At 45.5% G+C, this 17,941-nt stretch overlaps 2 protein-coding genes across 5 annotated transcripts in view; one reads left to right on the top strand and one right to left on the bottom strand.

Moving 5' to 3' along the window:
• SCN3B (sodium voltage-gated channel beta subunit 3) overlaps window positions 1-12,034 on the top strand; it is a 30,063-nt gene extending 18,029 nt beyond the window's left edge. Inside the window, exon 6 of the mRNA XM_069743070.1 lies at window positions 10,626-12,034. The gene's annotated coding sequence lies outside the window, so the exon portion shown is untranslated. The remainder of the gene's footprint in view (window positions 1-10,625) is intronic.
• Window positions 12,035-12,307: 273 nt separating this feature from the next.
• GRAMD1B (GRAM domain containing 1B) overlaps window positions 12,308-17,941 on the bottom strand; it is a 105,861-nt gene continuing 100,227 nt past the window's right edge. For all 4 annotated transcript variants that reach the window (XM_069743067.1, XM_069743069.1, XM_069743066.1 and 1 more), the window contains one exon: window positions 12,308-17,881. In XM_069743067.1, the coding sequence (XP_069599168.1) occupies window positions 17,798-17,881 (84 nt within the window). In that variant the 3' untranslated portion in view covers window positions 12,308-17,797. The remainder of the gene's footprint in view (window positions 17,882-17,941) is intronic.

Raw genomic sequence — 17,941 nt, 5'->3', positions numbered from 1 at the left:
CTGCCTCCCCTTTTGGTGAGTATGACACTATCGGCAGTGACTTTGGCAAGAATCGCTGATGTGAAAGTCGCCTTTTGCAGCAGATCGGGCAGTTTTTCTGCATCTGCAGCGTAACGGATCACTTACGGCAACACTGCATTCGGCCTCATTCATTCCCTATGGGATTTGCGGCACTTGCCGTGATCTGGCAAATGTGGTACCATACCTCCCAACTTTTGAAGAAGGGAAGGAGGTATAAAGTTTGCGACGCGCGTAGTGCGCCGTGGCAAATTTTAGGCCACGCCTCTGACCAGACCCATTTCACAACTAGTCACACCCATATCCACGTCCCAACCGCAGCCATTTAGAACTGCTGATCACACTGTTTTATATACAATAATTATAAGCAAACAAAAATATGGCCACACAGTGCTCCATACTGTATAATGGCCACACATGATGCTCCATACTGTATAATGGCCACACATGATGCTCCATACTGTATAATGGCCACACATGATGCTCAATACTGTATAATGGCCACACATGATGCTGCATACTGTATAATGGCCACACATGATGCTGCATACTGTATAATGGCCACACATGATGCTGCATACTGTATAATGGCCACACATGATGCTCCATACTGTATAATGGCCACACATGATGCTCCATACTGTATAATGGCCACACATGATGCTGCATACTGTATAATGGCCACACACAGTTCTTCATACTGTATAATGGCCACACATGATGCTCCATACTGTATAATGGCCACACATGATGCTCCATACTGTATAATGGCCACACATGATGCTGCATACTGTATAATGGCCACACACAGTTCTTCATACTGTATAATGGCCACACATGTTGCTCCATAGTGTATAATGGCCACACATTGCTCCATACTGTATAATGGCCAGACAGTGCTCCATACTGTATAATGACCACCCACACATAGTGCTCCATAGTGTATAACGGCCACACAGTTCTCCATACTGTATAATGATCCCACATAATGCTCAATACTGTATAATGACCACAAATGATGCTCCATACTGTATAACGGCCACACATGATGCTCCATACTGTATAATGTCCATTGGCCACACATGATGCTCCATACTGTATAACGGCCACACATGATGCTCAATACTGTATAATAACCCCCCTCCTGTATGCATGGCTCATCTCCCTCCTATCCCATATACATAGCTCATATTACCCCCTCCTGTATGCATGACTCATATCTCCCCATGTATGCATGGCTCATATTCCCCACCCCCTATGCATGGCTCATATCCCCCCCCTGTATGAATGGCTCATATTCCGCCCCTGTATGCATGGCTTAAATTCCCCCCTGTATGCAAGGCTCATATTCCGCCCATGTATGCATGGCTCATAGTCCGCCCCTGTATGCATGGCTCATATTCCCCCCTGAATGCATGGCTCATATTCCACCCCTGTATGCATGGCTCATATTCCCCCCTGTATGCATGGCTTATATTCCACCCCTGTATGCATGGCTCATATTCCCCCCGGTATGCATGGCTTATATTCCGCCCCTGTATGCATGGCTCATATTCCCCCCTGTATGCATGGCTTATATTCCACCCCTGTATGCATGGCTCATATTCCCCCCTGTATGCATGGCTCATAGTCCGCCCCTGTATGCATGGCTCATATTCCCCCCGGTATGCATGGCTTATATTCCACCCCTGTATGCATGGCTCCTATTCCCCCCGGTATGCATGGCTCATATTCCCCCCTGTATGCATGGCTCATATTCCCCCTGTATGCATGGCTCATATTCCCCCCTGTATGCATGGCTTATATTCCCCCCTGTATGCATGGCTTATATTCCCCCCTGTATGCATGGCTTATATTCCGCCCCTGTTTGTATGGCTCATAGTCCGCCCCTGTATGCATGGCTTATATTCCCCCCTGTATGCATGGCTCATATTCCCCCTGTATGCATGGCTCATATTCCCCCTGTATGCATGGCTCATATTCCCCCCTGTATGCATGGCTCATATTCCCCCCTGTATGCATGGCTCATATTCCCCCCTGCATGGCTTATATTCCTCCCTGTATGCATGGCTTATATTCCCCCCTGTATGCATGGCTCATATTCCCCCCTGTATGCATGGCTCATATTCCCCCCTGCATGGCTTATATTCCTCCCTGTATGCATGGCTCATATTCCCCCCTGTATGCATAGCTCATATTCCCCCCTCCTGTATGCATGGCTTATATTCCCCCCCCCCTGTATGCATGGCTTATATTCCCCCCTCTATGCATGGCTTATATTCCCCCCCACCCCCTGTATGCATGGCTTATATTCCCCCTTGCATGGCTTATATTCCCCCCTGTATGCAGGCTTATCTCTCCGTACCCGCTCCTGCTCGGCGCGCCGGCTTATTTCCTCCTTCATCCCCCCGTCCCTCATACTCACCTGTCCCACTGCACGGCCGTGCCGACATCCCTCGCGCTCTGTCCCGACTCCAGGCGGCGGCGCCGACGCAGCACCTTCTCCCTGCTTGGGCGGTCAAGTGACACCGTTCATTAAGATCATGAATATGCGCATATTCATGATCTTAATGAGCGGTGTCACGTGACCGCTCGTTCAGGACGAGCCGCAGTGCAGACGCTGAGACCATCGCTGGAGCAGGGTGAGTATTCAAGGCGGGCGGGCGGCTCTGGCGGGGGGAGGCCCTGCCAGCAGGTGTCAGTGCCAGGGCCCACCGGAGGATCCTCCGGTTCCCCGGTGGGCCAGTCCGAGCCTGAATACATGCATGTCCCTGACTTCTTCCCATGTGAGACCGCGCTGCTCATGTTCAGTATTTCCACTGTCATGCTGCCTCCTGTACACAGTGTATATTTCATAAGCATCTATTAGCCTAGAAATTCTGTGTCTGACATGCTTTCAATGGAGAATAATTGGAACACCCGTCAGATCAGAACACGCCCCCTCCAAAAAAAATCACTTTTTACTTAAAAAAACAAATGGATAATATACCTTATGTTATAAACTGCAATTTATTATGGCACCTCGCTGCCCAAACATCCTACTAATCAGGCATGCAACCAAAATGGTCCGATATCATATAACCAGAATTTCATCTGCTAGACTGGCACACGATGGCGTCTTGGCAGATCATGGGAAAGTCTACAGACAGGGGTCTGCATTGGGAGGGATGTGTGTACACATGTGCTGCTGTTAGGGTCTTCCGTGCGGTCTATAGGCAACATTGGGAACAGGGCGGCACATACATTGTGTGTCCTATTTCTTCTTACCTGGTTATCCAGCTCTCTAATGGGCCAGATTATTAGAATCTTAAACAATCCGTACTCCCAGCTATTGACCAGCTAACTTGTAAGGGACCTGCTGACTCCCCCAAACAGATGATGTTGAGGAGATAATGATAAAATCAGTCTTCAGCTATCTAAGACATATGGACACCTTTATGGTATAAGCATTTCATTTGGGAATATCTTCTTGGATGGACTCACCCGATACAGGCAGGCTGTTGAACTGTCTGGGTTTTTTTTATACATTTTTCATCCAAAGACTTCTATGGGTAATCTGAAAAAAAAAAATCACTGTAAAAATTAATAAAAGCTACTTTAACTTCACCAAAAACGCGAACAAAAGGGGGAAACTGCAAACAAAACTGAATAATCTAAGCAGAATGTTATTGTAGATTTTGGTGCAGACACCTGCAGAAAAAAATGCAGCGGGGCGGGGGGGAAGCAGTGGTCTTGCATGTGGGAAGATGGCCTTAATCTGCTGTGATTTACAATTAGTTACCTCTATCACAGAGCAGCTTGGAATCACAGCTCCTGCCTCACCCGTAGTTCTGGAATCTGCAGTTATCTGGCCTCTGCGGTCACGGGCGCGGGGCTGTCGGCTGTTGCGTGGACCTGTTGACAGCTGCGGCTTTCATTCCATGCACAACTGAAATAATCACACAAAAATAACACCGCTTGCTGGAGCCTGGGAGGATTTTTCATGTGGAGATTAAAGTCAATATTGTCCTGTGTAACTATATCTGTATATCCCTGTACCCATTCATAGTGTTGTGTCCCATACACTGCTTAGGCTACGTTCACATTTGCGTTGTGCGATGTTGCGTCGGAGACGCAACGCACAACGCAAACAAAAACGCAACAAAACGCACGCTAAAACGCAGCGTTTTGCGACGCATGCGTCCTTTTTTGCCGAATTTTGGACACAAAAAAAATGCAACTTGCTGCGTCCTCTGCGCCCTACGCTTGCGGCAAAAAAAACGCATGCGTCGCAAAACGCAGCACAACGCATGTCCATGCGCCCCCCATGTTAAATATAGAGGCGCATGACGCATGTGAACGTAGCCTTAGCTGCAACTTTCTAGTAGACTTGCCCCAATTCTGCCTTCATGTAATGATTGGATATGTGAATGTATGGAAACCCATCTTGGATGTTTAATCTAGAAACGCTCTCTTAAGCCTGTTTCACACGTCCTGATATTTCCGGTACCTAAAAAAACAGGGCCGGAGATATCAGTGTCCGAGTGTGTAATACTTGTGGCATACGTGTGGCAACCATGTGTCGCCCGTGTGCTGCATCAGTACTGACGTCACCGTTGTGCTCTGCTTTACGGCCGGCGCTGACACAGTGCAGGGAAGCAGAACGCCGGGGGACGCGACAGACACCGGAATGTAAGTATGTAGTGTTTTTTTTTTTTTTAAATTTACACTGGTAACCAGGGTAAATATCGGGTTACTAAGCGCGGCCCTGCGCTTAGTAACCCGATGTTTACCCTGGTTACCAGTGAAGACATCGCTGAATCGGCGTCACACACGCCGATTCAGCGATGTCTGCGGGAGAGCCAGCGACGAAATAAAGTTCTGGCCTTTCTGCTCCGACCAACGATGTCACAGCAGGATCCTGATTGCTGCTGCGTGTCAAACACAACGATATCGCTATCCAGGACGCTGCAACGTCACGGATCGCTAGCGATATCGTTGTTAAGTTGTTCAGTGTGAAGGTACCTTAAGGGTATGTTCACACGTTCAGGATTTCCATCCTTTTTTTTTCAGGACAGTTTTTTAAAAAACTGCAGCTCTTGGCAGAAAACGCAGGTCCTTTTTTTGTCCTTTTTTGATGCGTTTTTTGATGCGTTTTTTTATCCTTTTTTTATGCAGTTTTCTATGCAGAGACTGTGTGTTTCCTAGGAAGCTTTTTAGGGCTAAAATGGCTGAAAATACCCTAACCCTACCCCTAACCCTAACCCTACCCCTATTCTAACCTTAGTGAAAAAAAAAAAAAAATTCTTAATTTTTTTATTGTCCCTACCAATGGGGGTGACAAAGTGGGGGGGGTGTCATTTACTATTTTTTTATTTTGATCACTGAGATAGGTTATATCTCAGTGATCAAAATGCACTTTGGAGCGAATCTGCCGGCCGGCAGATTCGGCGGGCGCACTGCGCATGCGCCCGCCATTTTGCAAGATGGCGGCGCCCAGGGAGATGACGGCCGGACGGACACCGGGACGCCGGGTAAGTATAAGGGGGGGAGATTAGGGCACAGGGGGGGGCATCGGAGCACTGGGGGGGGGCATCGGAGCACTGGGGGGGGCATCGGAGCACGGGGGGGGGGGGGGCATCGGAGCACGGGGGGGCGGGATCGGAGCACGGGGGGGCAGCCACACTCCGCCCACGCACTTCCGCCCGCTCCCCCGCACTTTCTGCTGCAGCGGTTCTGCACATCAAATCGCAGTAAAACCCGCAGATATATTTTTGATCTGCGGGTTTTACTGCGATTTTGACCTCACAATGGAGGTCTATGGGTGCAGAACCGCTGCGGTTCAGGAAAAAGAAGTGACATGCTCCTTCTTTTTTGCCGCAGCTATTCTGCGCGGCTTTTTAAACGAAATTACGGATCATGTGCACAGCAGTGACTGTTTTCCATAGGGTTACATTGTTATGTACCCTGCATGGAAAACAGCTGCGGAACCGCAGCGGCAAAACCGCTGCGGTTCCGCAGTAAAAAACGCACTGTGTGAACATGGCCTAAGAGTCGTACAGAGGCTTCTTACAGTACTAATCTAAGGCACTTCTGCTCTTTACCATCCCTCACTCCTAAATTCAGAAATGAGGATAGAGAGAGCTGTAAAGAGATAATACCGCACACAAGGACAAAGTGACTAACAGTTTTTATCAAGAAAATGAACCACTAATGACAGTCTTAAGGTACCGTCACACTAAGCGACGCTGCAGCGATACCGACAACGATCCGGATCGCTGCAGCGTCGCTGTTTGGTCGCTGGAGAGCTGTCACACAGACAGCTCTCCAGCGACCAACGATGCCGGTAACCAGGGTAAACATCGGGTTACTAAGCGCAGGGCCGCGCTTAGTAACCCGATGTTTACCCTGGTTACCATCGTTAAAGTAAAAAAACAAACACTACATACTTACCTACCGCTGTCTGTCCTCGGCGCTCTGCTTCTCTGCTCTGGCTGTGAGCACAGCGGCCGGAAAGCAGAGCGGTGACGTCACCGCTCTGCTTTCCGGCTGCCCGGCGCTCACAGCCAGAGCAGAGAAGCAGAGCGCCGAGGACAGACAGCGGTAGGTAAGTATGTAGTGTTTGTTTTTTTACTTTAACGATGGTAACCAGGGTAAACATCGGGTTACTAAGCGCGGCCCTGCGCTTAGTAACCCGATGTTTACCCTGGTTACCAGCAAAGACATCGCTGAATCGGTGTCATACACACCGATTCAGCGATGTCAGCGGGAGAGCCAGCAACGAAATAAAGTTCTGGCCTTTCTTCCCCGACCAGCGACATCACAGCAGGGGCCTGATCGCTGCTGCGTGTCACACTGGACGATATCGCTAGCCAGGACGCTGCAACGTCACGGATCGCTAGCGATATCGTCTAGTGTGACGGTACCTTTATACTAACATAGGGGAAGAAAATAAATGGAAGTGTCCCAATAGTGTCTGATTACAAGATTGCCAAGGCTACTTTCACATCTCAGGTTTTTGCCGTCAGGCACAATCCGGCGAGTTTTGAAAAAAAAAAGGGATCCTTTTTTTTGTCCGCCGGATCCGTTTTTTCCCCATAGACTTGTATTAGCGCCGGATTGCACCTGATGGCCTTCCGTTTTGTCCGTTAAATTGTGGATCTGGCGGCCGGACAGATAAACGCTTTTTTTTTTTCGTGTCCGGTTTTTCCCATAATGGAAGCCTATGAAACCGGAATCCATTTTTCAACTGCACATGCCCAGAAATTCTCTCTCTCTCCAAACTCCATCCCTGGGTTTAAAAAAAAATAAAACGGATTCAGCAAAAAAAAAAAAAAACAGATCTGTTGCATCAGTTTTTCACAATTTGCAAAGGATCTGTTTTTTCAAAACCTCGCCGGTTGAAGGCATCAAAACTATGAATTAACACATGTGGAATTGTATAGTTAACTAAAAAGTGTGAAACAACTGAAATTATGTCTTATATTCTAGGTTCTTCAAAGTAGCCACCTTTTGCTTTGATGACTGCTTTGCACACTCTTGGCATTCTCTTGATGAGCTTCAAGAGGTCATCACCGGTAATGGTCTTCCGACAATCTTGAAGGAGTTCCCAGAGATGCTTAGCACTTGTTGGCCCTTTTGCCTTCACTCTGCGGTCCAGCTCACCCCCAAACCATCTCGATTGGGTTCAGGTCTGGTGACTGTGGAGGCCAGGTCATCTGGCGTAGCACCCCATCACGCTCCTTCTTGGTCAAATAGCCCTTACACAGCCTGGAGCTGTTTTTGGGGTCATTGTCCTGTCGAAAAATAAATGATGGTTCAACTAAACGCAAACCGGATGGAATAGCATGCCGCTGCAAGATGCTGTGGTAGCCACGCTGGTTCAGTAGGCCTTCAATTTTAAATAAATCCCCAACAGTGTCACCAGCAAAGCCCCCCCACACCATCACACCTCCTCCTCCATGCTTCACGGTGGGAACCAGGCATGTAGAGTCCATCCGTTCACCTTTTCTGCGTCGCACAAAGACACGGTGGTTGGAACCAAAGATCTGAAATTTGAACTCATCAGACCAAAGCACAGATTTCCAGTGGTCTAATGTCCATTCCTTGTGTTCTTTAGCCCAAACAAGTTTCTTCTGCTTGTTGCCTGTCCTTAGCAGTGGTTTCCTAGCAGCTATTTTACCATGAAGGCCTGCTGCACAAAGTCTCCTCTTATCAGTTGTTGTAGAGATGTGTCTGCTGCTAGAACTCTGTGTGGCATTGACCTGGTCTCTAATCTGAGCTGCTGTTAACCTGCGATTTTGGAGGCAGGTGACTCGGATAAATTTATCCTCAGAAGCAGAGGTGACTCTTGGTCTTCCTTTCCTAGGGCGGTCCTCATGTGAGCCAGTTTCTTTGTAGCGCTTGATGGTTTTTGCAACTGCACTTGGGGACACTTTCAAAGTTTGCCCAATTTTTCGGACTGACTGACCTTAATTTCTTAAAGTAATGATGGCCACTCGTTTTTCTTTACTTAGCTGCTTTTTTCTTGAGATTTTACAAATTCTAACAGTCTATTCAGTAGGACTATCAGCTGTGTATCCACCAGACTTCTGCACAACACAACTGATGGTCCCAACCCCATTTATAAGGCAAGAAATCCCACTTATTAAACCTGACAGGGCACACCTGTGAAGTGAAAACCATTCCTGGTGACTACCTCTTGAAGCTCATCAAGAGAATGCCAAGAGTGTGCAAAGCAGTCATCAAAGCAAAAGGTGGCTACTTTGAAGAACCTAGAATATGACAACTTCAATTGTTTCACACTTTTTTGTTAAGTATATAATTCCACATGTGTTGATAGTTTTGATGCCTTCAGTGTGAATGTGCAATTTTCATAGTCATGAAAATACAGAAAAATCTTTAAATGAGAAGGTGTGTCCAAAGTTTTGGTGTGTACTGTATGTACACAGTGACTGCACCAGCAGAATAGTGAGTGCAGCTCTGGGGTTTAATACAGGAGGTAACTCAGGATCAGTAATATATGTACAGAGTGACTGCACCAGCAGAATAGTGAGTGCAGCTCTGGAGTATAATACAGGATGTAACTCAGGATCAGTAATGTAATGTGTGTACACAGTGACTGCACCAGCAGAATAGTGAGTGCAGCTCTGGAGTTTAATACAGGAGGTAACTCAGGATCAGTAATATATGTACAGAGTGACTGCACAAGCAGAATAGTGAGTGCAGCTCTGAAGTATAATACAGGATGTAACTCAGGATCAGTAATGTATGTACACAGTGATTGCACCAGCAGAATAGTGAGTGCAGATCTGGAGTATAATACAGGATATAACTCCGGATCAGTAATATAATGTATGTACACAGTGACTGCACCAGCAGAATAGTGAGTGCAGCTCTGGAGTATAATACAGAATTTAACTCAGGATCAGTAATGTAATGTATGTACACAGTGACTGCACCAGCAGAATAGTGAGTGCAGATCTGGAGTATAATACAGGATGTAACTCCGGATCAGTAATGTAATGTATATACACAGTGACTGCACCAGCAGAATAGTGAGTGCAGCTCTGGAGTATAATACAGGATGTAACTCAGGATTAGTAAGGTAATGTATGTACACAGTGAATGCACCAGCAGGATAGTGAGTGTAGCTCTGGGGTTTAATACAGGAAATAACTCAGGATCAGTAATATATGTACAGAGTGACTGCACCTGCAGAATAGTGAGTGCAGCTCTGGAGTATAATACAGGATGTATCTCAGGATCGGTAATGTAATGTATGTACACAGTGACTGCACCAGCAGAATAGTGAGTGCAGCTCTGGGGTTTAATACAGGAGGTAACTCAGGATCAGTAATATATGTACAGAGTGACTGCACAAGCAGAATAGTGAGTGCAGCTCTGAAGTATAATACAGGATGTAACTCAGGATCAGTAATGTAATGTATGTACACAGTGACTGCACCAGCAGAATGGTGAGTGCAGCTCTGGGGTATAATACAGGATGTAACTCAGGATCAGTAATGTAATGTATGTACACAGTGACTGCACCAGCAGAATAGTGAGTGCAGCTCTGGGGTATAATACAGGATGTAACTTAGGATCAGTAATGTAACATATGTACACAGTGACTGCACCAGCAGAATAGTGAGTGCAGCTCTGGGGTATAATACAGGATGTAACTCAGGATCAGTAATGTAATGTATGTACACAGTGACTGCACCAGCAGAATAGTGAGTGCAGCTCTGGGGTATAATACAGGATGTAACTCAGGATCAGTAATGTAACATATGTACACAGTGACTGCACCAGCAGAATAGTGAGTGCAGCTCTGGGGTATAATACAGGATGTAACTTAGGATCAGTAATGTAATGTATGTACACAGTGACTGCACCAGCAGAATAGTGAGTGCAGCTCTGGAGTATAATACAGGATGTAACTCAGGATCAGTAATGTAATGTATGTACACAGTGACTGCACCAGTAGAATAGTGAGTGCAGCTCCGGAGTATAATACGGAAAACAATTCTGGTGTGAACTTATTTAATTTTGCTTTATGAACCTGCTCACCTTAGTTTACATAATGGCATGGAACTGCTTTCATGATTAATGTCTTCACTTCCTAGGTGGCCGTTCAGTGTCCTATCAACGTGTGAACAGGAGTTAGCCATACAAACCCATCTCCCATATATCCAATCTCTTAACGGCTTCTACAAGAACATCTCTGTCTATAATGCCTTACCTGCTCCGTAAACATTCACAACGGCTCACACATGTATGTAACTGGCTGTATGGAGTCCTGAAGAATTCACCGAAGATAGAAAAATGAACATTAAAATCCAGGAGTTGAAGGTGCAGGGATCCTAACTATTGATTAGTTCTTGATCAATGGGAAAAGAAAACTTAAAAAACATGACAATTCTTATTGGATATTCTGTCATGTCTAAAAAGAAAATTAATGCAAGCAAAAGTGATATTTCCCATAGCAACCAAAAGCCTAAAGAAGGTATAAAGGTAGTTAAATTCTTCTCTGAAATTATTTAATTTTTTTCCAATTATGCAATATCCTACAAAGAATTTTATAGATCCGCGCCCTCCCTGCATTGGCGCTTATTGGCCCCATGGGTGCGTGCAGCGGACTCCTGTCTAGGTGAATCAGAATCATTTACTGGTGCTGGAAAATGTGCATCATGGAGATACAAAACCACAAGCTGCTACAATGTGGAAACGTTACAGTACCAGTGACTAGTGCATTGGCAGCGGAGACACATTCTGTGGGATTGCTACAATGTGGAAACGTTACTGTACCAGCGACTAGTACATTGGCAGCGGAGACACATTCTGTGGGATCAGGTCTTTTTTGAGGGTTGTGTCTCATGTGCTTAAATGAAATTTGGTTGCTATTGCCAATATCACCGTTCTCTGCTCCACTCTTTATATGCATGGCTGGACTTTGTGTCATGAGCTGATACTGGCTTTATTCACATTTTTGAAGCTTGTACAATCTGTAGCAAGGCCCCAATCTAGCCTATGCCATGTATAACACTGCCATCCTGTGACCCAAGGGCCCAGGAACGACTGCCGACCCTAAACATCTATAACTAAACCTACGAACAAAAAGTCTAGCGAAAGTGACTCTTATCTGACAAGTATCTGCTTTTAATGACTTCCAGTATCTGACAGTATTCAGCAATGGTTTCATCCCATCCCTCTTTGATGACGTACTTTGTTATATTGTGACTATGCCGGCGGACGTTGTGGCCATCTTCTACCATTTCTGTGATTTCTGGCACCATGTATGACCGGCGAGCTCCTTACCGACCATCTCCTCATCCTTTTGATATTCATAGTCACGGTCTAGCACTATTGCAGAATAGTAAACACAACCAAGACTGTTACTTCTATAGGAGAGGATGTCACAACTGTCTTATTTTTTTTTCTTGAGGGGGCGATGTCTTCCTGATACTTTTAGCTGTTACCTGCCAAACACTTTTTAAGACTAATAAACTTGTGGTTTTGAAGTTTTCTTTTGAAATGAAGACAATCAGAGATGTGTTTGTTATCGGGCTGCAGTGTAAAGCAAGGAGCAGAGGGCGATGAGGATCAGCAGAGAGCAAATCACCACTCGGAGACACATTGGAATATTTCGTTTTATTCATAGTTGAGTTGTCCTAGCTATTTCACATTGAGTTTTGGCTGAAAAGCCATTGATATATCTATGCTACCAGGCCCCCTGGACACAATGCCCCTGCGCACAGCGCAAAGGTTTTTTGTTTTTTTTTTTTATATGTTTTTGATTTTTTTTCTTAAATATTAATTTTTACAGTTCAAGTTCCCAACGTTCGGAGGCCAGTAACTCAATAACACCATAGAACAACCAACATCCCATAGATGATTGTAGAGATCTCTTGACTGATAGGCGGCACAAGTGCAATATATCTGCGGGATTGGACAAGTGTGGTGAAAAGGTTGGCGTCTGCGTTCTTCTACTGCATACAAAAGAGTTTATACTCAAGCGATGGCTGCTCAATGCTCAGATCACATCTCGCGTCTTGTCATTCCCTTGGTGACCTATAGAGGGCAGAAAGCAGTCGTACCATAGAAATGCAGCTTTGCCAGTTACAGGCACCCGCCTCCATAATCTGCGTATACAGGACTTATACATCATACAGTCCGCCGTCGTTTCCTTTCCCACTATACAAAGCCACCATCCCTTCATATTTCACAAAAATATAACATCATCTCTGCAGCAAGCACAATAAATAGAGCAATGTCATAAATGTACAATGTATTATTCTAGAACATAAAAACAGAAGGATAAATGCCCGGTCCCAGTAAGCAGAGTTATTGTCTTACTATATGTAAGCACCATCCATACTGCTCAGTGTTAGCTCAGCTCGCCAATACATTAGCACCAGACAACCGGAATAATGAAGATGAAGGAGGGCCCCGGACGACAACGCTGCAAGAAGAGGATTATGGGAAACAGCCCTCTATTGGCGTACAGACCTAGGTGTACGGTGACCACCTGCCCGTATCAGGAGCAGAATATCACCATAGAGGCCGTACTGAGACTTTACAGCCATTTCCCCCTACGCCTGGTACCTGCTACAAACCATGTGCAGAACGTGCTTAGATACCCTCAGGGGTATATGCCCCACTGTGCCCACAGAATGGGTGCCGTGGCCTCTGTCCGACATAGGGACACTTTGCAAAAAGAAGTATACAGCATGGTATGCGCTTATCTGTACAGGCCCTCTGTCAGATACAGCAGATCTGGGTTTGTTATTTGGCACAACTCACTGTGGTATCACCATGCCGATTTACATAGGACTGCGTGTAAAGTTAGTGATCACAACACACAGATAAGACAAATATATGCAAAATCCGTCTCTGCTGTATTTACAGACACCAGGCATACAGGTAGGAAACAGGCGGGTGCAGTAAAATGGCAATATCTTGACGTCGAGGGCTTATACACAAATCTGCCAGGTAGAGGAGATGGCGAACAAGACCCGGGATGGAAAACGTCATACTGCAGCGACTGTGAGAAGGCCGGCAGGGCGATATCCTCCGGCCACTCAGTTCCCCCATACAGTCGTTTATAGGGCACTCACCAGATGGAGTCACATCCCAATTCCTCCCCAATCTAGTGTCAGTGAATGGGATCGTCCCCACAACCTGATCATGTTATTGCACACAGTAACAAATCATGCGCCTGTGTCAGCGGGACACCGACAGGGTGGGTCTCCTGCCTCCATTCACTGACCGCAAGCAGATCTTTAACATAAGGTACTGGAAAAAAATCTACTAGAAAGAAACAGAATCACATTTTAGATGAAACTAAAATACACCTTAAAAGGCAAATGGAGAAATGTACGGATATGAGACCGGCGAGGAGGCACGAGGGTGGAAAACAAGGATAAATTATAGCTACATGCCGCCATGCTGGGTTGGAAGCCCATGGATATCTGTACATACAACCAAGCAGCGGCAGATTTCCTCATCGGAAAGAAGCAGCAGCCGATGTTCCCGGCTTCGTGCAATCAGATATCCCCATTAATTCCAGAGCTGGAAACTTTGTATACTGCATCCAGAATGATAAATCTACCAGGTCGACCACATCCAATAACAGAGCATAAAATATGATAAGACTGTGACAAGCTCCCACTATGCAGCCGGAAACCGTCACTTTTTGATTATTATTTTTTTTTGTTACCAAATTGAACTACAGCTTCCTGGAATGGACATGCTGGGAATTGAAGTTTTGCACCAGCTGGAAAGTCACAGACAGGAGACCTCTGACAGCTCCCACATCCCCTTGTATCTGTATTGAAATGTTAAGACTTGTTATTTTGTGCATAAAGTGCAAGAATATTAGGGGTTTGGTGTGTCAGGACCCTGCGGCTACAGATGCTACTGGGATCTGGGAATGAGAACCAACAACACCCACTACAAAAATCTGCTTCCAACTGTGGCTCCCCAGTAGTTACAGAACTACAACTCTCATCATGCCCCGACAGGTGCATGTGACAACTGTATGCTAGAGTTCTAGTATTGCAAAATCTGTCAGACCATCCCCGATAGGTTAAAGGGGTTGTCCAGATTTTATAGATTGGTTTTGTCTGGTATTTACAGATCAGCTCCATTGAGGTGATCGGGGCTGAGATGTAATACCACATGTGACCTGCAGACAGATGAGGCGCTATTTTTTGGAATAAACCATTTTTACTTTTTTACATTATCCAGTTGCCGTAGTAATTAGATAGTGAATGGATATACCCTGTGCACCGTTCTGTAGAGCACGGCAACTCTGCAGGAATAAGGGTCACGGCATGCACTAATGCCTCATACATTCCCTATGGGCTTTAGCCATTCTACATCGACTACAGAATCTCAATAGAAATGGCTCCAGCTCCGATCTGACGACAAGGCTTCTGCTACGTGTTGGCATGCAGCATCCTATTGTGCAGAACACATCTTATCGCCGGACGTGTCAGCACCGCACATTTCACCCCCTAAATAAACTAAACATGTAGGAAATAAAAATCTGGGGATACAGCCAAGGGCAGGAAGCATTAAGATTGCATTACCACAAAGGCAAACAAAAAATAGCAGCATGATCATTAAAGCCAGACTAACGTAGGGTTACATTCATACTCCCCATTATCATCAGCACTATTAGCACAGCGGCGGTGCTGGATAATATCCCAGCACGGGAGGAAAATATTAACTAGGACATGGAAGAGAAATGCAGTCGCCAGGTCGTGGTGTCCCCATGTAACATGTCATGCCCCAGATATAAGAGTACAGTCATCAGCAAACCTAAGGTGACATAACGGCTACTATCCATGCAAAGGGCACGAGACACATCATAAAAGGTGGAAATATCCTGTGTACTGGTCCTACCCTAAATAAGCAGAAAGGGATAGGTTAGCTTTGTGCACAGCCATCAGAGCAGCGGGGAAGAAATCCCCCAGAGATCCACCATAATATGAAACGTCTAAAAATCAAGAGCCAAAACACAAGATGCGGGGAAAGGGGATGGATGGGGGTCAAATCGCGATCAGATACAAAACCATCAGAATAAATAACGATAAGTACAGTAGTTCGGTATATCTGCAGTAGTTATCGTCTATGACCCTGTATAAGTCTCAATCCTTCAGCCTGTCCCTTAGTAAGGAGCAGCCAGGCGAGGGGGCGAGCAGCAGACCTTTCAGCAATCTTTGGATTCTCAGAACCGCTCTATGGACTTGGAAGAACGAGCACGATTCTGTGACACGAGGACGACTTTACAGCTGGGATCAGCGGCAGCGCTCATGTCAGTACCTCCATCTGTTCCTACTTGAGGGATATGTGCACTTTCCAATCAATGTCTTGCAAATGGTCTTGATTAAAAATATCATATACAGCTCTGGTGCTAACCCATGTGTCTCCACGGTGACCAACTACAAATAAATCCTTGAGCAAGTGATAGGTCACATCACTCCCTTTGCTCTCTCTTCTTTTCAATCTACAGAGTAAAAACAGGGAGAGAAGAGCAGGATCACACGTAACCCTGAAGACTCACAGGTCGGCATGGGAGCTGCACAGAAGGAGAAGGAAGAAGATTTTTTGATCCTGACTATTTGCAAAGTATTTTACCATTTTATTTTAATGCACTGGAAAAAAATAATTAAAAAAAAGATGGTTACAGAAGCAATAAACCTGGCCTAATAAAGTCATGTAATGGTTTGGCATTAATAAATAGAACACAGAAACCTGCCCGGGTCACAGACAACAGGACGCAGATTAACCGTGGAAGGGGGAAGGGCGGTTGTCATATATGCAAACACCCCGGACCCCAATATACAGGCAGCCAGCTACCGGACAGAGCCTCCTCAGCTCCACTTAGCAGATATATGGCAGTGTCAACCAAAGCCTGCTGGTCAACAGAAAGCCCTTCCTAAAGGTGCAGGAGACAAAACCAGACTCCTCCTGCCCCATCGTCTTGTCTACATCATCTTTAGATATTCAATAGTTTCTAGCAGCATTCCCTTATATAATCAGATTTGTTTTTTCATCTAATCGGACACATTCATATTTTGCTGAACAGTCATTCATATAATCAAGTGGAGCGGGGCGACGGTTTTAATCATCGTCGGTGAACGCTAAATACAATGTGGGACGTGTGGACGACAATCAAGAGATGTGTCCACCCCAATTAATTAGCAATTTACAATTAACTAATATGTTTACTAACTGACCAAATATTTTTTTTTGTATTGCATTGATGGAAATCATATCCTGTCCAAATATTCTAGAGGATACTATCTTACGGTTGGGCAGCCTGGTAGGTAAAAGATTTAGCAGGTCTTTTGGACACTGGCCATCAGGGTGAGCTAGAACTTGTAGTTCACCAGATATCTGCATGGATACGAATATTTAATCCACATTGTATTTAGGAAGAACCGACACTGATTAAACTCAGGAAAACTAAATAAAATAAATAAGGTACAAGTCGTAACCACCAAACATTGGTGTGACAAGGTTCCTCAGAGCCTTAAAACCCTGCAGCCGCAACGTGGAGAAGGGCTGTAGGCACCCCTGCTTATTCCAAAGAAGGAATTCACATACTATTGAAATGTAAGACAAATAAATCCCTAATATTCAAGCTTTAAATTACTGAAAAAAACCCTCAAAAATATTATAAAAACTCGCTTCTTCCATGTATTGCTCCGAACAGGAGACAGGACACTTCTCAGATTGCGCACTGTCGATGTTGATTGGACCAGTGCTCGGTGGCAGTGGAGTCTTCACGGATTTGTCCTTAAGAGTTTGTGATGAAACAAGACATCCGTTTGGAGCGATTGTGCCTTTGGCTCCTCTTCTACTCCTAGATCTGGGGGTGCCTCTGTTTGTCTCCTCAGCACCTGACCACTTGGGCACCAGCATAGACCTCTGCCATGCCGGACAGCGTCAGGCTGACATCGGCAAAGTTTTGCAGGTGTCGGAGGTAGAGCAGTGGCGCAGAATTGTACACTGGGTGGAGAAAGGTCCTCGGATGGAGGAAGTGCTGCGCCAGTCATACTTCACAACGCTGAGAAAATAAAAGTCAGAAAACACCATTCCCAGCATCTCCGAGCCGATAGTCTCCGGCAGCTGGAGAAGACATCTCCTCTGTGCAGCTGCTCGCTTGTAAAATTCATTCTAGAATATAAATTTGTATTCATAGTATACATATATATATGTATCTACATATAAATCTTCTCTATACACATATTGCACAATATTCTCCTTTCGTCCATTCTCACGACTTTCATTGGTACGGTTTGTCCTCAGACTCGGAGCCAATGTCTCGAGAGACAATTCCATTCTGAAGGTTTATCAACGAGTCTTTCATCTGGAGAAGGAAATACATTCACACATTAGAGACCGAGAGCGCAAAAGTGTTCACACAGCA

This window comes from Ranitomeya imitator, chromosome 10 (genome assembly GCF_032444005.1).
Source record: "Ranitomeya imitator isolate aRanImi1 chromosome 10, aRanImi1.pri, whole genome shotgun sequence".
In the NCBI taxonomy this organism is placed as follows: Eukaryota; Metazoa; Chordata; class Amphibia; order Anura; family Dendrobatidae; genus Ranitomeya; species Ranitomeya imitator.
The sequence above is the reverse complement of the archived record's forward strand: the minus strand, read 5'-3'. Positions and strand labels throughout refer to the sequence as shown.